Below are 19,937 nucleotides of genomic sequence, written 5' to 3' on the forward strand. Positions count from 1 at the left end.
GCCTGGACAAGGCGGCCGAGCTGGGTGCCCGCCGGGCCCTCTTCTTCCTGCAGGGCCAGCGCAAGGTGCGGCGGGTGCTGCTGGGGCGCCAGGACAGCAGCCTCCTGCCGCTCACCCGCAGTGCTGTCCATGAGGGCTACCATGAGGCCATGCTGGGCACGCTGGACGAGGGTGAGCTGGACTCGCACAAGCTGTATCTTGCATCTCTGGGTATCAGGGCTGTTCAGTGCTTCCCACCCCCTCCAGTGACCCCCTCCACTGCAAGAACCCATGGACATGCACCTCCAGGGTGTCTGACTAGCTGTGCAAGTCCCTCTCAGAGCCTCCTAAGAGCCAGTTTACTGCAGAAGTGGGGTGCTTTGGGGTGGCTGCAGCCTGCCTATGGCTTTGCAGCCTTCTTTTGTTTTTTAGTGGCCTCCACGGCTGGTGATGCTGGCATCGCAGCCCGGGCACTTGCCTGCATCGCTGATGTCCTGGGCTGCATGGCGCGAGGGGAAGGGGGCTTGCGGAGCGGGCCCGCTGCCAACAGGGAGTGGGCTGTGGCTTTTGGGCTGCTGGAGAGCGGTGACATCGCCGGTGGTGTCCGGGAGCTGGCTGCTGAGCGGCAGAAGTGGATGAGCAGGTGAGGCTGTGAGCAGCCACTGCCTCATTGCAGGCATTGGTGCCTGGGGAGCGGCAGCGGGGGGGCTCAGCACCGCTCTTTTCCCAGGCCTGCTCTGCTGCTGAGAGCGGCTCGACATTATGAGGGGGCTGAGCAGATCCTCATCCGGCAGGCAGTGATGTCCTCATGCCAGTTTGTCACCGTGGGGCCAGCAGAGCTGCCACCCTTGGGGCACTGGGTGCAGGTGGCGTGTCCAGCCCGCCTGGACCTTTCTGGTGAGTGCCTCCCCCAGGCAGATGATCCACATCTCTCCCTTGTGGGGGAAGAGAAGTCAGGGTGCCATGGGGGGCTGATGGTGAGCCTCGGCAGGCGGCTGGAGCGACACCCCCCCAATCACATACGAGCATGGGGGGGCCGTGGTGGATGTGGCGGTGCTGGTAGACGGGTGCCGGCCCATCGGTGCCCGGGTGCGGCGCATCAGTGAGCCGGAGCTGCGCCTCGTCAGCCTCGGCGGGACGCCACGGAGCGAGGCGGTGGTGGAGCTGGTGTGTCGGGACCTGGAGCACTTGCAGGATTACTGCCAGCCACATGCCCCTGGTGAGGTGCCAACCTGCACAGCCTGTGATGTCCCCTCAGTGTCCTGACCCTGTGGTGTCAGGGTGGCCCTTTTGGGGACCATGAGGGAGGGAGCAGGTAGCACAGCAGGCATCAGCTTTGCTTTCTCTGTTTTCAGGAGCCTTGCTCAAAGCTGCCTTCATCTGCACCCAGGTTGTGCAGCTCCCTTCGCAGAAACCCCTACGGGCCCAGCTGAGGGAGGGCTTCGGGGGTGGATTTGAGGTGCACACTTGGTCCAAGCTTCCCCATGGGTCTGGTCTTGGTAAGTCTGCAGGGAAGGGGCCGGGGAGTCCTCCACTGGTGCCAGTACCAGGATAGGGCACCCCCCTTGCTGCCCCACAGCCGGGAGCCCTGGCTCCCAGTGGCACGGGTGGTGCCTTGCTGCCCCGGCCCTGCCTGTGCTCCCTGCAGGCACCAGCAGCATCCTGGCGGGAGCAGTGATGGCATCCCTGTACCGGGCGGCCGGGAAGGCTGCCAGCACCGAGTCCCTCATCCATGCCGTGCTGCACCTGGAGCAGAGGCTCACCACAGGTAGCAGCCAGGGGGTGCAGCCAGGCCGCAGGGCAGGGGGCTCAGCGAGGGCTGAGGACCCTCTGCCCCACAGGCGGTGGTTGGCAGGACCAGGTGGGCGGGCTGGTGCCTGGCATCAAAATCGGGAGGTCAAAGGCCCAGCTGCCGCTCAGGGTGGAGGTGGAGAAGATCCCTGTGCCCAGCGGCTACACCCAGACCCTCAATGATCACTTGCTGCTGGTGTACACAGGGAAGACTCGCCTGGCCCGCAACCTGCTCCAGGTAACGCCCGGGTGCCGCAGGCTCTGCTCTCTGCTCCCCCACAGCCTCGGGTGCCTGTCCCCTGCTCTGCCCTGTCACTGGTGCAGAGCTTTGCCACTCCAATGAGAGCTGGCACCAAAGGCTGCGGGTGCAGCACAACGTCCTCAGGCGTTGTTGGAGCCAGGAGGATGGTGACGAGGACGTTCTGACCTCTTGCAGGACGTGGTGAGGAACTGGTACGCCAGGCTGCCCTCCACCGTGCAGAATGCTGACGCGCTGGTGAGCAATGCCGAGGAGTGTGCCCAGGCCTTGAGGCAAGGTGTGAGCCCCTTTCCTGGGCCAGGGTGGCCCTTTTAACCACTGAAGAAACACAAACCTCCCCAGGGAGAGTCTGTGTAATCCTAAATGGGAGGAAAGCTGGGGTGCGGTGCAGGTTCTTCCAGCTGCAGAAGCCCCAGGTCTTCCCCCAGGCCCACTGGCATGTTGCAGGCAATGTCCCAAAAGTCAGGCTTGAGTGAAATGGGGGTTAGGCCAAATTGATTTTTCTATGAGCCATCTGTGATGGGGCTGAGGGCTGTGCATAGCTTGTGCGGTGCATTCATTTGGCCTTTGGCTGCTGGGATGCTGTGGAGGGGAAGCTGGAGCATTAAAGCAAACAAATTCTTCCCTTGTGGAGGATTAAAAATAAACAGCAATGGGCCAGGGCTGGGTTTGCTTGCTCAGCAGGCAGAGCTGGGAGAATGGGGTAGATGAGAAAAAAGAGCTTGGCTTGGGCTGAGCTGGAGGGACAGAGGTGGGTTTCTGCCCCTTGGGCAAGAAGTAGAGGCATATAGTTTGCTATATCCTCTCCCCTGCAGGTAACCTGCCGCTCCTCGGCGGGTGTCTGGACCGCTACTGGCAGCAGAAGAAGTGCATGGCCCCTGGGTGCGAGCCGCGGGCCGTCAGGCGCATGATGGATGCCCTCCAGCCCTACGTCTATGGGCAGTGCTTGGCTGGGGCTGGCGGCGGCGGCTTCCTTTACATCTTAACCAAAGCCCCTCGACAGAAAGAGGCTTTGCACCAAATTCTGGCAAAAACAGAGGTGAGACATGCACTCCCAAGCGGTTTGCTGTCACAGGCAGCTTGCAGATGCTTGATACAGCACAAGCACTAAGAGCTTCTCACCCCACCCTGAGGGGGATGAGGTTGCCCCCTTGGCCCTACCCTGGACCTTGGAGGTGAGAACAGGTCCCTTGCTGGCTCCTATCCCAACCTGTAACTTTTTTTTTTTTTTTCCTAGGGACTGGGCAACTTCAGCATCCACAGCATTGAAGTGGACACAGACGGTTTCTCTGTGGAGGTTGTGGGATGCGATCAAAAGGACAGTGCTCACCCCGGCGAGGGGAGGGCTGTGTGACAGCCTTCAGCCCTGACCATTCCTGGCAGGGGAGGGAGCAGCCAGCTGCCTTCCAAAGCAGGGAAGTCCCTGCTGCTTCAGAGGCAGCTCCTTCAGCTGCTTCCAGCCTTCGGACTTGATGTGGCTTTTTTGTACTGCTACTTGCCCTAGAAGCCACAAGGCCTGGAGAGGCTGTGATGGGCTGGGCAGGGAAGAGAGTCCCTGGAGCGTGGACTTGCTGGAAGGACAGTTTGCTTAGGGCCTTCAGGCTGATTTTTGGGGTTTCACTCTGTTTTTTACGGCTCTTCAAAGGGGAAAAAAAATAAAGCGCATTTGTAATGCTGCACATTGGGTCTGCAATGCTCCTGTGCCAAGGATGCACTTTGACCTGGAATCAAGTCCCTCTCCCACACTGAGAGATTATTTCTGCAGTGAGTTACTAGTCCCTGCAGTGTCTTGGACTAAAAAAGCTTGTTCTCAGCACATGGTCCTGCCCCTCCTCCCTCCCTGTGGGATAGCAAGGGCCTGGTGACATGGGGGCAAAGCTCTTCCAATGGTGAGGCTGGGCACTGGCTGCTGGGTCACGGGTGTTTGTACTCGTGCTGTCCCAGTGCCAGCGGGGGGGTGCAGGAAGCTCCTCTTGAGGCCATGGCAGGGGTTGGAAGAGGAGAAATGGTGCATAACTCTTGTCCCACACCTCCAGCTCCCTCCAGGCCCACAGCCACACACACCACCCGAGGCTACTGCTCAGCCAGGCGAGGTTTATTCATAGAGTAGCTGTGCAGGGCAGAGCGAGCTGGCAGGGACACAGCCCTGCTTCCTCATGAGGCTTCCTAGGGGTTTCCCAATCCCCCTCCCCACAGGGAAATCATTCTCTTCCCCTCAACAGAGCACTCCCTGCAGCCACCAGGACTTGTAGGACTCTAGTAGCTGACCCTTAAGCTGGTGGCACAGAAGGAACACAACTGCAAACCCCTCTTTGAATCACACCAGCCCCAGATTTCCTGACCTGCAGTCTCCGTCAGGGCAGCAGCATGAGGGGAGGCAGGAGCTAGCACAAGCCTGTCCCTCAGACTAGCACTGGTTTTCAGTAGTGTCACGCTGCTCTCAATGTGAGAGATTCCTCATGCTGCCTTGGTTCTGCTCTCACAAAAGGATGGCAGCTCTTCTTCCCAGGCCCAGGAAAGCCCTTTGCTCTGAGGAACAGGAGCAGAAGGGCAGACATCACCCCATCACACAGTGCCTAACAGCTGGGCAGGGTCCAGGGCTGCAGCCTTCCTGCCGCAGCCTCCATGGTGGTGCTGCCCCACGCACCCACCTGCTACAGGCGCAGGCGCTTGATATCCTCACTGCGGAAGTCGATTCGGAGAGCCAGCACCTGCCGGACCTCGGCAGGAGTAAGGCGCCAGGTCAGTGGGCCTGAGTTGGGGCCCCAGTAATCCAGGATCTCGGTCACCTGGAGGAAGAGGAGAGCTGCAGGAGACAACTCAGCACTGACCACCCTCACAGGTGAGTTCAAACTCTGGCTACGGTCATGGTTATTTCTTGTCACTGACACCCTGCAGGCAAACGGCCGTCAGGCATGGGACAACTTTTCCAGCCTCTCCATACCCTGTAGGTGTGACAATGCCTGTATGAGCCCAGTAAATCCATGTGGAGGCCGGCTAGGGCTCCCACAGTCCCCTAATAAAAGCAGACCAAGAGCAGCTCACCCTTTCCAGGTTGAGGATGGTGGCCATCTGGGAAAGACGGGCAAACTTGTCACGGATAGTCCAGGTGGTGACCGTGGTTAGATAGGCTATGAGAGACCTCAGCTCCTTGTCAAACTGCAGACCGCCAAGCTGTGGGGAGAGGGAGCTCTGTTAACTCTCCCAGCAGGCTCAGGGGTTGCGTCAAACACACAAATAACAGAAGTTATGGGGGGGGCAGGGCAATGTCTCTGAGCAGGAGCGTTCCAGTTAGACCATTTACTGCAGGTTAAACTGGCTTATGTTTAGACCCACCTTAAAAGCCAGCCCCTTTATTGATGTAAACTTTGCCCAGCCCCATCACAAAATACATCTTCTCCCTGTGTGTGCCTCCTTCAGCAGGCCACCAGTGGTGGCAGAGCTTCTTTAAAGAAACATCTGCCTCTGCTCTGCCCCATCCCTTTGCTGAGGGTTCCCTGGTGGAGGGTTTGCAGTCAAGGCAGGCTACAAGGTAGAGACAGTGTTTTGCTTACCCTGCTGAAGGTGGATTTGAGCAGCACTTTCTCCAATTCAATGGCTATGAGACTGGTCATAAGACCAGTGAGGGTATCGTAAATCACTGGAGACAGTCCAGCCTGGAAGCAGAAACCCATGTCATTCTTGTCAGGAACAAATGAGCAGAGGTGCACAAAAGCCAAGCCTATGAAAGCTTTCAAATAAAGACCCATCTCTGGCAGGCTCAGCAAGGGGGGAGCACCACAGCAGCAATCCAGGTGTGTGGGGCCTGCAAGCAGGCTTTGAGAACCATAGGAGAAGGGTTTGGGGCTCTAAGAACCCTGCATGGCACTGGAGGACATCTTTCTCTGCTGTTCCCCTGAGCAGGGAAAGAGTTGGGAGATGCACGTAGAGGTCTGGCCAAAGCCTGGCAGGCTGCCACATCTCTCCCTCTTTCTCACCTTGAACTCTGTCATCTGCTGTTCCAGATTGACAATGAACTGCTGGACCCAAGGATCATTAGCTTCATAGTCACTGAACTCCTCCTGACATGGAAATACAAAAAGGATAGTTTATGTGAACAGCAGCAAATGGCCCAGAGGACCAGAAGGGAAGTCCTTCCTGGAGCACTGCACCCCTTCTGTTTTCTCAAGCTCGTCTCTAGCTAAACACCCCTTTCCAGGCTCGGATGCAGAGCAAGTTCTGGGTATTTTAGTTACTCTGTGCTGAGGAAACAGTGGACAACTGAGGGGAATGAGACAGTGTTTTCTCTGACTGTGCTGCTGAGCAGAGGATGGAGAGTGCAAAGTATAGCTGGAAGCAGAGAATGCTGAGCCTTACCTCCTCAATGTTGTGGGAGACAGAGAGGAATAGGTTGATCCAGGGCTTCACCTGGGGTTTGATGGCTGTGCTGTTCAACTCGTTGAGACCTTCCTGAGTGGGACAGGAAGAAGAGAGGGGAGCGAATGAGCAGAGCTAATGTCCAACAGCACACAGCCTTTACAGCCAGGCTGTCTTGATGCTGCCTCCCATCCTCACTGCAAGCTGGGGAGACCAACCCCCAGACTTGTACAGGGAACTGAACCCAGAAGTCCCAGATCCTACACTCTCCCAGTGCTGGAGGGCTCTGAGGACACCATAACAACAAGAAGAGGAAGGCTGTTGGCCCAGAAGCTGCCATTCTGCTGATGTACAGCCTGGTCTGAAGGGCTCTGGCTTCTCCCACCCCTGCCCACGCAGCTACAGAGGTTTCCTGGCAGGAGAGAGGCATTCAGTTCACATCCCACCAGGGTAGGAAAGGACACAAACACCAGCCTTTCCACTCAGCACCAGCCAGGAGGACACTGATTGGACTCAGCTGATGCCTCCCACCTCCAGTGCAGCTTAGCTCAGTAGGAGAAGCTAAAAGGAGGATAAAAGCTGTAACCACAGTTAGTTCCCTGAATTAATCATAACCCCAGCACACGCCATCTCCCCCGAGCAGCAGGCTGTCAGCAAAGGCTGTTCTGTCCGCTCCAATGCTAGCGAGCTCTCTGAAAGCCCTCTCCTGCCAACCACCCCCATGTGGCTCAGCAAGATGTCAAGAAAGCTCACCCAGCATGAAACTATTCAGGTACCGATGCTGCCTGGCATTTGATGGAAGTTTTTAACTAAAAATGGCATTTCAGAGCTGGCCCTGCTGGCAATTGTCCTTTTCCAAGGCAAATTCAATGTGCCTGTGACTCAGGCAGTGCAGCAGCTTGCCGCTCAGCCTCTTGATTGCTTTACAGCCAGTTTTAAGACTGCACTAGAGCTAAACTGGAGTTCTAGTCCTTACTGATTAAACTTTGGTTTCAATACTGACCACAAGCCTCAAGAGGATTTGCTGGCAATACCAGTCTGAAGACACTTGGCTGCAGTGAACTACAAAACCAAACAAAAAATAGTCTGGCCCCTCCGTGAAATACAAAGCTGATAGCAAACCTGGTTCAAAATACTCTGTTTTGCTTGATTTCTTTCCACAGGAGGTATGAGGTTCTTCCTGCTCTTCTCCCTGTCAGAGACCACTGGTGAAATTTTAGGGCAACAGGCCCAGCATGCCATATGAGACAGCGGATTTAGCCAGAGAGCCTTCTGCCCCATGCCGGGGAGTATTTCCATTCGAGAAAGAAGGACAAACCTGAGAGAAGAGCAGCTCTTCCTCTACATACAGCCCATCCTCAGCATTACCTAGTGAGGCTCTGGACAACCTGACAATGTGCTGTGCCACGAGGGAAAATGGAAGAGATGGAAATGCTATTAATAATTTCTTCTCCTGAAAATGCTGAACCAACTACAAGCCTGTGCTGAGTGAAGACACATGGAGCAACATTCCTTCTGGCTCTGCAGCTGCTTCCAGTGCTTTTTATGCAGCTGCCAGCTGGTGAGGCTGTGCAAACCGGCTTGATCTGACTCTGTGCCTTAAAGCTGACCAACTGCCTCCCTCCTGCACCCCTACCCAGCACTCCGGCAGTCAGACATGGCCCAGGCCTTGGGCTGAAATGATTCCTGCCTGAGCTCTCCTTGAAGACACTGGCCAGCCAGTGTTGGAGGCCAGCAGTAACTCAGCAAGACACTCACCTGCAGCAGGTCACAAAATTTGTTGGAGACAGCAGCCATGTCAGAGAGACAGCTGTCAATCTTGGCCTGTGCTTGCTCACCCCCGAAGCCTTGGCTGAGCAGTTTGCTGCAGTCACTCTGCAGGGAAGAGAACCACGAGCAAGTTGCAGATTAATAACCTGGGCAGTTTCTATTCCTTCACGCTGCTGAGCTCTGGCTGCCCACCAGCATGCTTGCAGGATAGGACAGGCACCAAACTCTGCCCCCTGCAAAGGCACAGGCTGCTGGCTCCAGCTGGGGAGAGGACAGCAAGGAAGGAAGCCAGGGCCTATCGAGCCCAGCACCAGAGAACACAACCTCTCAATGATGTTCATGTTGTTCCACTGGCTCCCGGCCTCTGCCAGGTTGGTCGAGCTGGAGAAACTGGTATTTCCAGTTGCTACTATCAGCCAGAGATTGCTCTGCCAGTTCAAATTGCTTTCCTAAGGCTGGAGGGCAAAGACCTCAGGAATTAGGGCACAGTAAGGTTCAGGTGGTTTACTCGACCCCCCCAAGGGAGGATATCATAAATCTGATTAAGGAAAAAACAGTAAAGAATCCAGACTGCACCTCCAAAGTCTTCTTCAGGGTCATAATGTTTTCGCTACAGACTTCCACATTGTTTAAGGTCACCTGGAAAAAAAAAACAAACAAAACACAGTACAGGCTGAAATGCAAATATTTAAGAGACAGAGGTGCTACCGTGTGATCAAAGCATCACAGATTCACAGAGCTACATGAAGCTGAACTACAGTAACTGAGCATGTGTGCTGAACCTGCAACTAGCACAAAGTTTGAGAGTTTACTCCACTTCTTTTCCTCATCACTCTGTCCACAGTGTTGCAGTGAAGCCCCACTTGTGAGTGACTGATGGAAGACAACTTTCTGTGACAGTGTCGTGAAGAACAACAGATCAAGAGCAGCTGGAGGTGATGCTTTACCCACTGTGTCCAGAGAAGCAGAGGAGGCAGGAAGGCATTCGTATCTAGGCAGGAGGAATCAGCACCCTCCTGCCAGATGAGTATCTGTTCTTCACTGAACAGACTGTTCTCTGCCTGCTGAAGCTGAACTAAATGTCAGTATAAGGCTGGGGTTTGGGCAGACGAGGAAATGAGGCAAGCTGACAGGTGAATGAGGAATTCCAGTGAGAGAACTGACATTTTAAGCACTTTCCTTCAAGAAATGCAGTAACCTGTAACCAAGAATTTAATGAAATGGAAGAGTTCAGTCCCTCCTGTTCCTTTTGTTGCCTTCTCTCCTTGTACAGTGAAAGCTCCAAGGAACCTCTTCAGCACAGAGTGTTCACAGAAACTTACAGTGAGAGAGACAAGTCAGAGTGAGCCAGCCCCACTCCAACCCCCCTGCAGCACTCTGAGTCTCTGCCCACAGGTCTGCTCACACAACAGGGCTGGCTGAGAGGAGAGAGTTGCTCTCCCAGTGAGGTGTTTTCCACAGTTCCAGGTCTATACAGAATCCCAACATGGGGAAGGATGTGTTATGCTGCAGAAGACGGGAGCGAGAGCCCTTCAAATGCTCTCCAAGGGGTCTCTAATGCTCACTGCCATGTTCTGGCCTGCTCGAGCGCACAGAGAGTTGCAGCGCTGCTGCTGGGAGAAGGCAACAGGCGGATCCTGCAGGCCAAGCAGAGCAGACAACCCTGCTCTAATGGTAGCTCTCTGATCTGATAAGCAAGAATGAAGGAGCCCTGAACCTGGGCCAGGAAACTTTTTCATCTAGAGAAAGGTGTGGATGAGATGCTCTCCCACCACCTTTGTGCAGAGTATGTGGAGAATAGGATTGACAGACATCTCAACAGAGCACAGACTCTTCCCCAGCCCAGAAGGAATCAGCATCATAGCAGCCCAAGAGGCAGTTACAGGATCATACTTGCACAGGCCTGGTGTGGAAACCTACAAATATGAGGCGAGGTAGAAGTATCTAACAGACATCCGAAGTTAGGCCACCCCTCAGGTTTTCAGGTTCTCTGAACATGCAATAGTTGCACCAATCCCGTTCCCAGGAGCTCTCCACTGTCTTTCCCCTCACCCCAACTCATTCTACACCAGAACAGGCACCAAACCCACCAGAAAGGACTGCTTGGCCTCGTCGGTGCTTTCAATGCCTTTGGTATCAAACTTGCCCTGCTGCAGGCTGCTGTGCATGATGTTCACGGCACTGGTCACTCCTCTCTGGAAGTCCTGGAAGGTTGTGGCAGGGAAGCCCTGCTTCAGCTTGTTGTACAAAACCTCCCTACAGGGCAAGCAAAACACATCAGGGCTTAGAGCAAATACTGCAAGCCACAGAAGAGTAGTTCTCTGTGACAGGGGACAGCACTCTGGCTGAGCTGTGACCTGAACAAGGTAGGTGGAACTTCACAGGGACAAAAGAGGGCTGGCAAATATCTCCTGACAGGACCTAAAGGACATGAGGCTGTTAAAAAAAACACAACCACTCAGCTTCTGAGCTTTCCCAAAAATCCTGCCTGCAGCTCCCTGCTCTGTTCAGGCACAGTTCCCCACTCCCATGTTGGGATGAAAAACAGGAACTGGGTAGTTTCTGCAGGCTCACCCCAAGTTCAAGTTAAGCAATCTCACAGGCAACCCAGAAAACAGTTAGAGGTGACCATGCACCATCAAGCTGGGTGGCACTCCAATGCTATGTGATGACTTGGTCTCATAGGGATTTTGGGCCTGAGGTTCCTTTTTCTGTTTGTCCTACAGGTGACCACCACTACTGTGAGAAAATTATGCCCAGTTCCAGCTTCCCACACCACACCTGATGCTGCTTCCTATGAGTATCTTCCACAGAGGTGACAAACCAGAGGTTCAAAGGCGAGGAACACAAGGAAGGCTATCTGACAGCAAACACTGTTTGCAGAATGTGAGGTAGAGGCAAGTTACAATGAACCTGGTGTATTTTCATTACCTGAAGTCAGACTCCAGCTCGGTGGTGGAGTGGTTGATCATGGCACAGAGACAGTCTATGCTGGAGCTAGACAGAGCACGCCCAATGCACTTCTTCACGATATAAAACACATCATCCACCATGCTGGAGGTGAGCTGGCCCTTCTCATAGCTGTCCATGGCAACAGCCTGCAAAGAAAGCTGTCTCAGCGCCCTGAGCTCAGTGAGCAAAGGTGCCCTCTCAGAGCAGTGCTCTGAGACCAAACCGCCAGCCTGCCCGTGTGTGGGCTGGCACCACTCATCCCAGTTTTCAGAAGCTCTGGCTGATTTGTCTCTGGAAAACACTTAGGTATGTTTGGAGTCAAAGTTCAGAAACAACCACTTGCTTTTCAAGGCCAAGACAAAAAGAAGACCTTCCCAGCAACTGCAGACCTGCCGCGTACTCATCTTGCTCCCTAGGGATGCTCAGCAGAGGACTGTGGAGCACACACAGGGCTCTCGGCCGCTAGCAGAGTGAAGGCTATTGAAGCAGTCTGAGCCCTACCTTGTTGACAGTCTCCCTCATGAAGTATTCCTCCATGGTGATGTAGTAGCCAATAAGCTCCTGCATGGTGCGGCTCAGCAGACAGTTGTTGAGGAGCTTGTCCAGGTATTTTTGATGCTCTGCAGAACACAAGAGAACCATCAGTGGGGACCAAGTGTTAGAAAGCAGTTCCACCTAACCCCCTTGCTGCCAGTCTCATGGACACACATCTGCAAAGCCCAACCTGGAATAAATCACAGGCCTCAACTGTGGGGCTGAAATCGCTGAGCTGACTCTTGCAGGTGACAAAAGCAATTTCCAGAGCTCCATGAAGTACCAAGACCCTGAGCCTGTTTTCCGTGTGCCTTCCACCTCTAGGACCTGTGGCCTGCAGTGACCAAAGGGCTTTCCCTCTCTTTGGGGACCTTGTTTATTAAGCTCTGCAGTCATTCCTAATGTTGGCTTCCCTGTTAAAGGAAACAACCAGCGCTGAAAACAGGTCTGGGGGGGCCAGGCTACACAACCCCCTTTCACAGAGTGCTCCCAAAGTGTCTTTGCAGATCCTGTGTCACTCTGCTTTGCCACTGACTCAGATAAATCTGCACTTCTGACTGCAAGGAGCAAAAAGCCCGCAAGTATTGGTATTCAAGGTGTTACCTTGCTTTACTTCCTCTGAGGCCATGGAGTCTCCCACCTCAAAATCAGATATTATTCGTCTCTTGATGAACCTCAAGTAGAGCTCACTGCGGGCGTTCATCAGAGTGACTTCTGTTAAAATAGGGTCAAGTTCCCTGGAAGGAACACAGTAAGAATCAAGGCAGTAAAACTACAAAAGGAGAGGCACTAATTTAACTCAGTTAAGTAAGTGTGTTTTCTGTTCTCTTACTGTGAGATCAATACCGCCCCTTTCCATCTGTGCTGTCGAGTGGCAAAGCTCAGCAGAATAACTGGTATGTGCAGAGAATGCACATACAATCAAAACATCCTGAAAAAGTCATTACAGAGAAGCTTCTTTTTTCCTCATGGATGTGAGAAATTAAAATTTTAAAATCACAGAAAGTACTGCAAGCCTCTAAACAACCTGATATAACTTCAAAATTAGCACTGTTTTGAGTGGAAGGTTGGACTAGAGACCTTCAGCAGTCCTTTCATACCTCAGTTTTGCTATGATTCTGTGAGCCCTACGTGGCCAGCGTTAGAAATGCCTGGTCCCTACCATCTCCATATATGTGCTTTTGTGCACAGATTTACGTATTGCTCTACAAATGATCAAGAATCTCTTTAAGCTCAACAGCTCAGGAAACATGAGACCACAAAAGCATGTGACAATGCAGAACACAGAAATCAGATCAGAGATGACTACAAAGAAAAGACAGTCATAGCAGCTTTTTCATTGGTGTGCACAAAAGAACTTTACAAATCCTGCTCAAAGCCTCACAACACACGAGTGGGACAAGGAACCATTACCTTTATTTTACGGATGAAAAAGCAAAAACTCAGAAAACATGGAATGCATGCAGTTACTCAGAGCAAATAAGAAGTGGATCTCTATATTACCACTGAAATAATTAGTCATGCAAGTTCACAGAGAGACAGCTTGAGGAACATAAGTTTTCTTTCAAGGCATGTTTAGAAGTCATGTGATGGCAGAAGGTCTGGGTGCACTTCCAAATGGCCTTACTTAAGGGCTATACAAATACTTAAGAAGAAAAGGAGGGATATTTAAAGCACTTCATGAGCAAGAAACTGATGTTACAGAGTTGCTGCAACAGCCATACAGATTAAATAAAACTCAAATATTTATTCCCGATTCTGTCACAAATTATCTGCCCAGGGAGCTGCTCCATTTCGTGGACTCTAAGTACTATACACTGACCATCAAAAGGTAGTGGGCACATGCAATTACAGTCTCAGTCCTTCACGTGCAGGAAAACTGCCAGCCCTCCAGTGATGTTTAGGGCCAAAGCTTAAAAGTAATGAGTAAGCAAAATAAACCATCACAGAAGTTGTCTTTATAAAAGGGCAGTGAAGGGCATCTAACAATTGGATTTTATGCTTTAGTAGCCACAAAGCCTCTGGAAGACCAGGAGAGTTATCTAAATGCTAAATAGTGTTAATAACAGCTCAGAAGTGGAAGGTTAGAGAGCAAAGAGAGGTTTAGCTTGTACCTTGGTTCAATCTTCTCTGCAGAAGCACTTCTCATCATGCTATTCTGAACTTGCTGGAACTGCAATCACAAAAAAAGAGAGTCATCAAAGTCTTTGCTGATGACTGGGAGTTAACAGCTGCTTCTCGTGCTGTAGCCTAAGGAGGTGCTTACTCAGGGGGGTTGACAGGAATGCTTTGCAGGAAGCGCTGCCAGAGCAGGGAACTGCATCAGCTCACCTCCTCCTCCAAGACAGAGCTCAGCCTGCCAGGAAGGGCACTGGGATGGGAACTGCAGCAGAGGCACCAAGGTGTGTGACCGTGAGACAGTTACAGCAACCCTGCCTCTAACAGACAGAGCAGGAACAAGACAGGGGGGAAGGGGGACCGAAAATGCCCTACAGAGCTGCAGAGCAAAGAATCCTGTGCCCAGGGTCCATCTAGCGTGCTCCCAATGAATCCTTCTCGGCAATAGAAGGCATAGCCACAAGCTGGACCCCTTCAGCCATCAGCAGAAATATGGAAGAAAGCAAGGTTTCTCTCAATACACAAGGTCAAACTTTGACACCCCTATGGCAGTCGGAGCCCCATGGAGCTGGATGGAGGCTGCAGTTGGCTGTGTCAGGCAGCACTACACTCCTCTTACCTGCCTGTGATAGTCCCTCTCTTTGATGAACTTGTCCACCACTTTCTCCACCTGCCGGTCGCACTCCACCTGCAGGTGCTTGATGAGGGTGTACAGCCTCCCTGGCCCGTAGTACGTCTCCACGATGGGCTGGTGGGTCTCCACAATGCGAGCAATCCCTGCAGGGAGAGGGGAAGTGCAAGAGAGAGACTCCAGCAGGAGCTCCCATCCAGTCTGGACCCAGAACAGAGCTACAAAAGTCCACAGACAGGACCTAACAAGGGATCGTTCACTCCCCAGATAAACAGTTTAAACTGTCCAGCCACCCTGTAGCGCTTCACTGAAGGCCTGTCATTACCACCCCTCATTCCATGGCATCTTCTCTCTGCATATGACACCTTCCACCCTCTCTGCTGTTTAGTGCAAGGCTATAATGCAAATCTCCTGGAGCAGAAGCCATCGCTCTTCCTAAAGAGAGCTCCTGCCATGTGATGTGTGTCAGCTGCCCTCCTACCCAGCAAGATGCAGGGTAGAAAGGTATGAAGCTTCCACAGGAGAAAGCTGCACAAGCTAAACCTGGAAGGGGGCATAACTGCCATCCAAACCCAGTCTCAGCTTTCAGCACCTGACAGGTTGTAAAAGAAGAGTGGTGCTAGGAAAATCAACCTAGGGAAAGCTCTGCTCTTATCTGTCACATTGATGCCCAAGAGAGCAAGCATTAGTGAAGACAAGACCTCCTTGGAAAAGAAGCTCATCTCCAAGGAGGTATCTCTACAATATTGCTTCCTTCTCACAAACTCTGCTCCAAGCAACACTCCCCCTCTTTTGACGCTACTGCCAAGAAAGCCTCGGCGTCTCTAAGGACCTTCAAAGGCACCAAGGGTGCCAGGCTGAGAGAGTGACTTGGCAGCGGTGCAGCCTGGAATTACAGCAGACTTAATAGAGAAGATGGTTAATCACCATGGGATCTCAATTCCTGTCTTTGGCGACATTCCCACAGAGTGTTCACATTCCCTTCTCTCCCTTCCTTCTCTGCTTTCAAGCTCCTGGAAGAGCCAGGCCTGGAGGCACCAACAGCTGCTCAGTCTTAAGGGATCTGATTGTTTGTCTGGCGAGCTGCATGTTTGAAGAAACCTTCAGGGAATACCCATTTGTTTTGAGGACGAGGAGAACAGGAAGAGCCCAATTCCTGGAGGAAGCTGACAAATCCTTTGCAAATCCACTTTGAGCCTGCGCAAGTTGTAGTAGGAAAGGTTACTTATTGTAATGCCCTCTCCTGGCTGAGAAAAAGTCTGTTAGCTGTGTCTCTGTCCCTCTAGCATGACACTCCCATAGCTGAAAGGGGAAGGCGGCATTTTTTAATCTCCTAGAGCTAAAATTAAAAGCATTTAAATTGATGGATAATCACATCACAGACTATTTTCAATCCATCAGCAAAGATACAACGAAGATTACCTTCAAAGAGCAGTGTTAGGGTGTCCGCAAAGATGACAGCAGCTCGACGGTCACTCATGTCTGTCCCCATCACCAGCTGCAGGTTCTCTTCTGCTTTGTTGGCCACCTGCATGACAACAGGACCCCTCAGCTGGTAACAATTAAAGATATTCTTCATCCCATAAGGTGGTCCTCTGTCTCTTGCCTTGTAGAGCTTTTTCCTTCCCACTGCAAGAGCTATTGCTGTTGTTCCTCCTTTGAACAGGAATCCTTTCCTCTCTTGTCAAAAACTCAAGGGTCAAGGAGAGGCCAAAACTTGCTCTTCTCTTTCCAGGCTCCCTTTATAAGTTTTAAGCAAGAACAAAGAGCAAGACAGAAGGAAAAGCCAGCCAGCCAGAGGGATCTGTATTCAGACACCAGAAAGCCCATCCCAGGACTCAAAATGCAGGGAAAAAGACAAACTAAAGCCAGTGCTGGTTTCTAAGATTAACAGAAGCCAGAACCAAGACCTCCTTCCACAACATCTGTTGACAGAGACTGGAATTTGCTTTTCCCTAGGAGACCAGACAACACACAGCATATTTCACAGAACCTATTACCTGCTTGCAGAGGTACTCCGAGAACTTGCTCAGCCCCTCTTCATGTAAGCCTAGCAGAGGAAAGATCTTGAAGAACCGTTCCACCTGGGGCAGGTCTCCCTGCTTCATAGCTGTGTCAAATTTCTCTGTAACAATTGTCTTCAGGCGCTGCTCTGCTTCCTGCAGGAGCTTCAGGTTGGCATCAATTATGCCCCCTGGTCAAATGGACAGAAGAGAAAGGGAAAAGTGTCAGCAAATTGTTAGCACTGTATCAAGGGCTACTTTTTTTCCCAGGAGACCAACACTGCAGCCCTAGGGTGAGAAGGCAGAAAACACACTGGAATTCCCCTACAGGCAAAGAAAGGTAGGCAAGTGTGTGATCTACACACAGCTAATGTTGTGGTCTTGTACAGAGGATGCAAACACATTAACCAGGACATTTCTTTTAGGGATCCTTCATTTCCAGTTGCTCTCCTTGGTAGCACACCATAACACTGCAATAGTTCTCCCTGACAGAGCCTTCTCCCTCACTTCTTTTGTCCTGAACATTTTGTCCATCACCTAGTTAGCACCTGAAATACTATTAAAGATGTGTGCCAGGAACTCTCCTTTCAACTAATGACAATTCAAACCTAAGAACACTTCAAAAACGTTCATCTCTGTTACTTTATAACATATTAAGATTTTTGGCTACCATTAGATCTTCTGCTTTGTCTACTGGGCTGAGGCTATCTGCCATGGGAAATCATGCAGCCTTTAGTTATCTACTAGAAAGGTGATTTATCAGCTTCTCCTCACAAACAGTACTTACCTTCCTTGCCCTGACGACTGAGCTCAATCACTGATTTGTCCAGAGACAGATAGCGATGGATATGAGCTGCTGCTTGTTCATAATCTTCATTTCGCAGGGCTGTTTGAACTCCATCCATGCAGAACTTCAGGTCAAGGATGTCATCAGCTCTCTGAATGGCCTGATAGAGTCGATTCTGCAAGAAAGGCAACTGGTAAGGCTGCCTGCTGCAGGCTGGACCAGAGAAAGGAATTATGATAAGACAGTGTGGAGGGAAAAAAGGAAGAAACAGACTGAAGTGATATGTCTCTACAGAATAAATGATCACATAAGCAGAAACACCAAACTACTTAAAAAGCCATAAGACCAATGTCTCTGGAAGGGAAACAGCATTTGTCAAAACTCAGATTGAACAAACTCAGAGGCCATACACAAACAAACAGGCAGACACCAGAGATACACCCAGACATTATCTGTTCTGATTTCAGCAGATGTGCTGAGCACTGGGAGTTGATGTCTCCTAGCCTATCCCTGTACAAAAAATATAACAGCCTGGATTCCTGACCACTATTGGGTGACAATGACCATCTCCACTGTCCTCAGCGCTGCAAGAGTTGGCAAAAGAGTGCTAATGAAGACTAACTTCATCTTATTCACCACAGTCTACCAGGAGCTGCATGGACAGAAGGGGATGCTGAAGAATCAGTCACTATATGGAATAACACATGCACTATTATTCTTGCACCCTGCAGTATCCAGGAGGCCAGCAAGATACCACTACCACTAGATATTGCTAAAATAAAGAACAAAGCAGTTTCCAGTCCACCTGCCCACTAAAGAAAAGAGCACATTTCTCTGCTGTGCTGTGAGCACATAAGCAGACAGAATATGGCTTGGAGGGGACAAGTCCTAGACAACCCCTCAGTCCAGTTACCTTAGCCAGGTCAAGCTGGCGGACTTTACTGCTGACGTTCTCGGCCAGGTTACAGGTGAAGGTGATCATACCCGCCAACTGCTGGGCATCTCCCTCGATGAGCTGCAAATTAGGGCTAGAAACACAAACAAATTGAACATGAGATGTAAATATTAAGTAGCAGGATGGTCTGCAACAGCAGGATAGTTCTTGCTCCAAACCCAACTATTCCTCTCAGCAACAGTATCTCTCATTTCATGCCCCTCCTACATGAGCAAAGCATCAAAATCAAACTGACTGCTTTGGAAGAGACTGCACAAACAGACTAACAACCCTCTGGCTACCAGACAGGGTGTGAACAAGCCAATGAAGCTTTATGATACTCTGCACTTCTGAAGTGGAAGATGAAGTCTGTAAATTTGTGCTCCAAGCTTCTACCAGACATGAAGCCACTGAGGATGACTTTCCAGACTGCCTGCACAAACTTACCATGAAGAGCAGTAATGCTGGTCCGCACCTGTAAACAGCCTGACACAACACATCTGTTCCAAGCATTGATGCTGAAACCTGACAATCTTTGGGGTCTGACCTTTGAAGAACTGCTCAGCCTATGATAAAAAGGATCAGTCTGCGTGAGGGCACAGCAATGTTCTCTGTTAGTGCTGCTGAGAAGAACTGGGTGCCTGGGGATAAGGATCCAACTACCACAAACTGATTTAAAGTCTGACATATTCTGAGAATGAATGTGCTTCCCTCACATTGCTGAAAGGAATTTTCACATCATACAGTAAGCAGGGAGGTACTGAACAGGGTGCAGAAGCAGGAAGAAGGGGAGACGGTGGGGATCACTAACCCCATCCGATGAAGTGCAACCATCTTGTTCTCTATAGTGCTTTGCTGTTCCAGGAGGGCATCCAGCTCTTCCTGCATGACTTTCTGAAAGAAAAGGACGAAGGAAGTCCTGTGTGAATCCAGCTCTCCTCCAGGCCAGCAACTTATCAGACTCTACATCCAAGTCGAGGACATGCAGCTAGCAAGGCCTTAGCACTTCCAAGAGCTCATGTGACAAAGAAATTCCCTCCTAAACTCTCAGTATAATCCTGTCATTTTTCATATTTTTGCCTTTTGAAAGCATCAGTTCAAATGTCAAACCTCATTGCACATTTTTTAGTCAGCTAAGTCACAAACTCCTCCCATGGCCGAGGTTTCAGCGCAGGAGGACCCTGAAACTGCAGGGTGCTCACAATTCAGGGACACCAGTTCCACGGAGGCGACACCATCTACTACCAGGCCCGAGGGATGGCTGGGCCCGTATTTAATAACTCTGCAAAGGATGCGGACGACTAAGGAAGCCGCGACAAACAGCAGGCTGAAGGGGTCTAGAGCAGCGGACACCTCCGGGGGGCTGCGTCCCGGACCACCCCAGCCCAGCCCTCCCCGCCGCAGCCCATCGCCGCCGGGGGCCCGCCCCCCACACACCTCCTCTTCACACAGGCGGCTGTAGGCGGCCTCCAGGTCCGCCAGGTCGGTAAGCGACTGAATCCGCTCCATGGAGAGGACAGAGACAGTCGAACCACCGCCCTCCCCCCCCAGCGCCCTCGGACCCGGAGCTGTGGCCGCCGCCATCTTGGAATGCAGTTGACGCGTTCGGTACGGCCGTGAGGCCCGTCGGGGTTGCCGAAAGTGGTGCCTGAACATTTGCGGCCGCTCGGATCGGCCTGGCAGCTCGGGAGGCTCACGCTACCCAAGTTTTCTACGTCAGAAAACTGCTGAGGATTTTTTGGAGAAGCTCTTGGTACGGGGAGCAGCCCCCATCGCCCCGTGATCATTCAGGCGCGGCCTCGGGCAACCCCCCCCTACACCTG

At 51.8% G+C, this 19,937-nt stretch overlaps 2 protein-coding genes across 3 annotated transcripts in view; one reads left to right on the forward strand and one right to left on the reverse strand.

Moving 5' to 3' along the window:
• The window catches only part of FUK (fucokinase), a 7,192-nt gene extending 3,516 nt beyond the window's left edge, over positions 1 to 3,676 (forward strand). Inside the window, 10 exon segments of the mRNA XM_026856651.1 lie at positions 1 to 171; positions 412 to 622; positions 710 to 876; positions 971 to 1,198; positions 1,335 to 1,478; positions 1,628 to 1,747; positions 1,821 to 2,008; positions 2,207 to 2,306; positions 2,845 to 3,068; positions 3,267 to 3,676. The exon segment at positions 1 to 171 is cut by the window's left edge and continues 97 nt beyond it. Of these exon segments, the coding sequence (XP_026712452.1) occupies positions 1 to 171; positions 412 to 622; positions 710 to 876; positions 971 to 1,198; positions 1,335 to 1,478; positions 1,628 to 1,747; positions 1,821 to 2,008; positions 2,207 to 2,306; positions 2,845 to 3,068; positions 3,267 to 3,383 (1,670 nt within the window). The 3' untranslated portion in view covers positions 3,384 to 3,676.
• Positions 3,677 to 4,333: 657 nt separating this feature from the next.
• COG4 (component of oligomeric golgi complex 4) overlaps positions 4,334 to 19,937 on the reverse strand; it is a 16,648-nt gene continuing 1,044 nt past the window's right edge. The window contains exons 1-19 of one of the 2 annotated variants that reach the window (XM_026856652.1): positions 19,552 to 19,716; positions 18,926 to 19,008; positions 18,094 to 18,208; positions 17,181 to 17,355; positions 16,391 to 16,584; positions 15,813 to 15,918; positions 14,379 to 14,536; positions 13,756 to 13,814; positions 12,245 to 12,378; positions 11,609 to 11,727; positions 11,087 to 11,253; positions 10,246 to 10,411; positions 8,732 to 8,794; positions 8,144 to 8,260; positions 6,386 to 6,478; positions 6,007 to 6,090; positions 5,584 to 5,685; positions 5,075 to 5,203; positions 4,334 to 4,818 (exon numbers count right to left, since the gene is read on the reverse strand). In XM_026856652.1, coding sequence (XP_026712453.1) covers positions 4,684 to 4,818; positions 5,075 to 5,203; positions 5,584 to 5,685; positions 6,007 to 6,090; positions 6,386 to 6,478; positions 8,144 to 8,260; positions 8,732 to 8,794; positions 10,246 to 10,411; positions 11,087 to 11,253; positions 11,609 to 11,727; positions 12,245 to 12,378; positions 13,756 to 13,814; positions 14,379 to 14,536; positions 15,813 to 15,918; positions 16,391 to 16,584; positions 17,181 to 17,355; positions 18,094 to 18,208; positions 18,926 to 19,008; positions 19,552 to 19,698 — 2,346 coding nt within the window. In that variant the 5' untranslated portion in view covers positions 19,699 to 19,716 and the 3' untranslated portion in view covers positions 4,334 to 4,683. Of the gene's footprint in view, positions 4,819 to 5,074; positions 5,204 to 5,583; positions 5,686 to 6,006; positions 6,091 to 6,385; positions 6,479 to 8,143; positions 8,261 to 8,731; positions 8,795 to 10,245; positions 10,412 to 11,086; positions 11,254 to 11,608; positions 11,728 to 12,244; positions 12,379 to 13,755; positions 13,815 to 14,378; positions 14,537 to 15,812; positions 15,919 to 16,390; positions 16,585 to 17,180; positions 17,356 to 18,093; positions 18,209 to 18,925; positions 19,009 to 19,551; positions 19,717 to 19,937 lie in introns of those variants that run through there. The other variant, XM_026856653.1, reaches the window with a different exon arrangement.

This window comes from Athene cunicularia (genome assembly GCF_003259725.1).
Source record: "Athene cunicularia isolate RWA chromosome 11 unlocalized genomic scaffold, athCun1 chr11_part1, whole genome shotgun sequence".
NCBI lineage: Eukaryota > Metazoa > Chordata > Aves > Strigiformes > Strigidae > Athene > Athene cunicularia.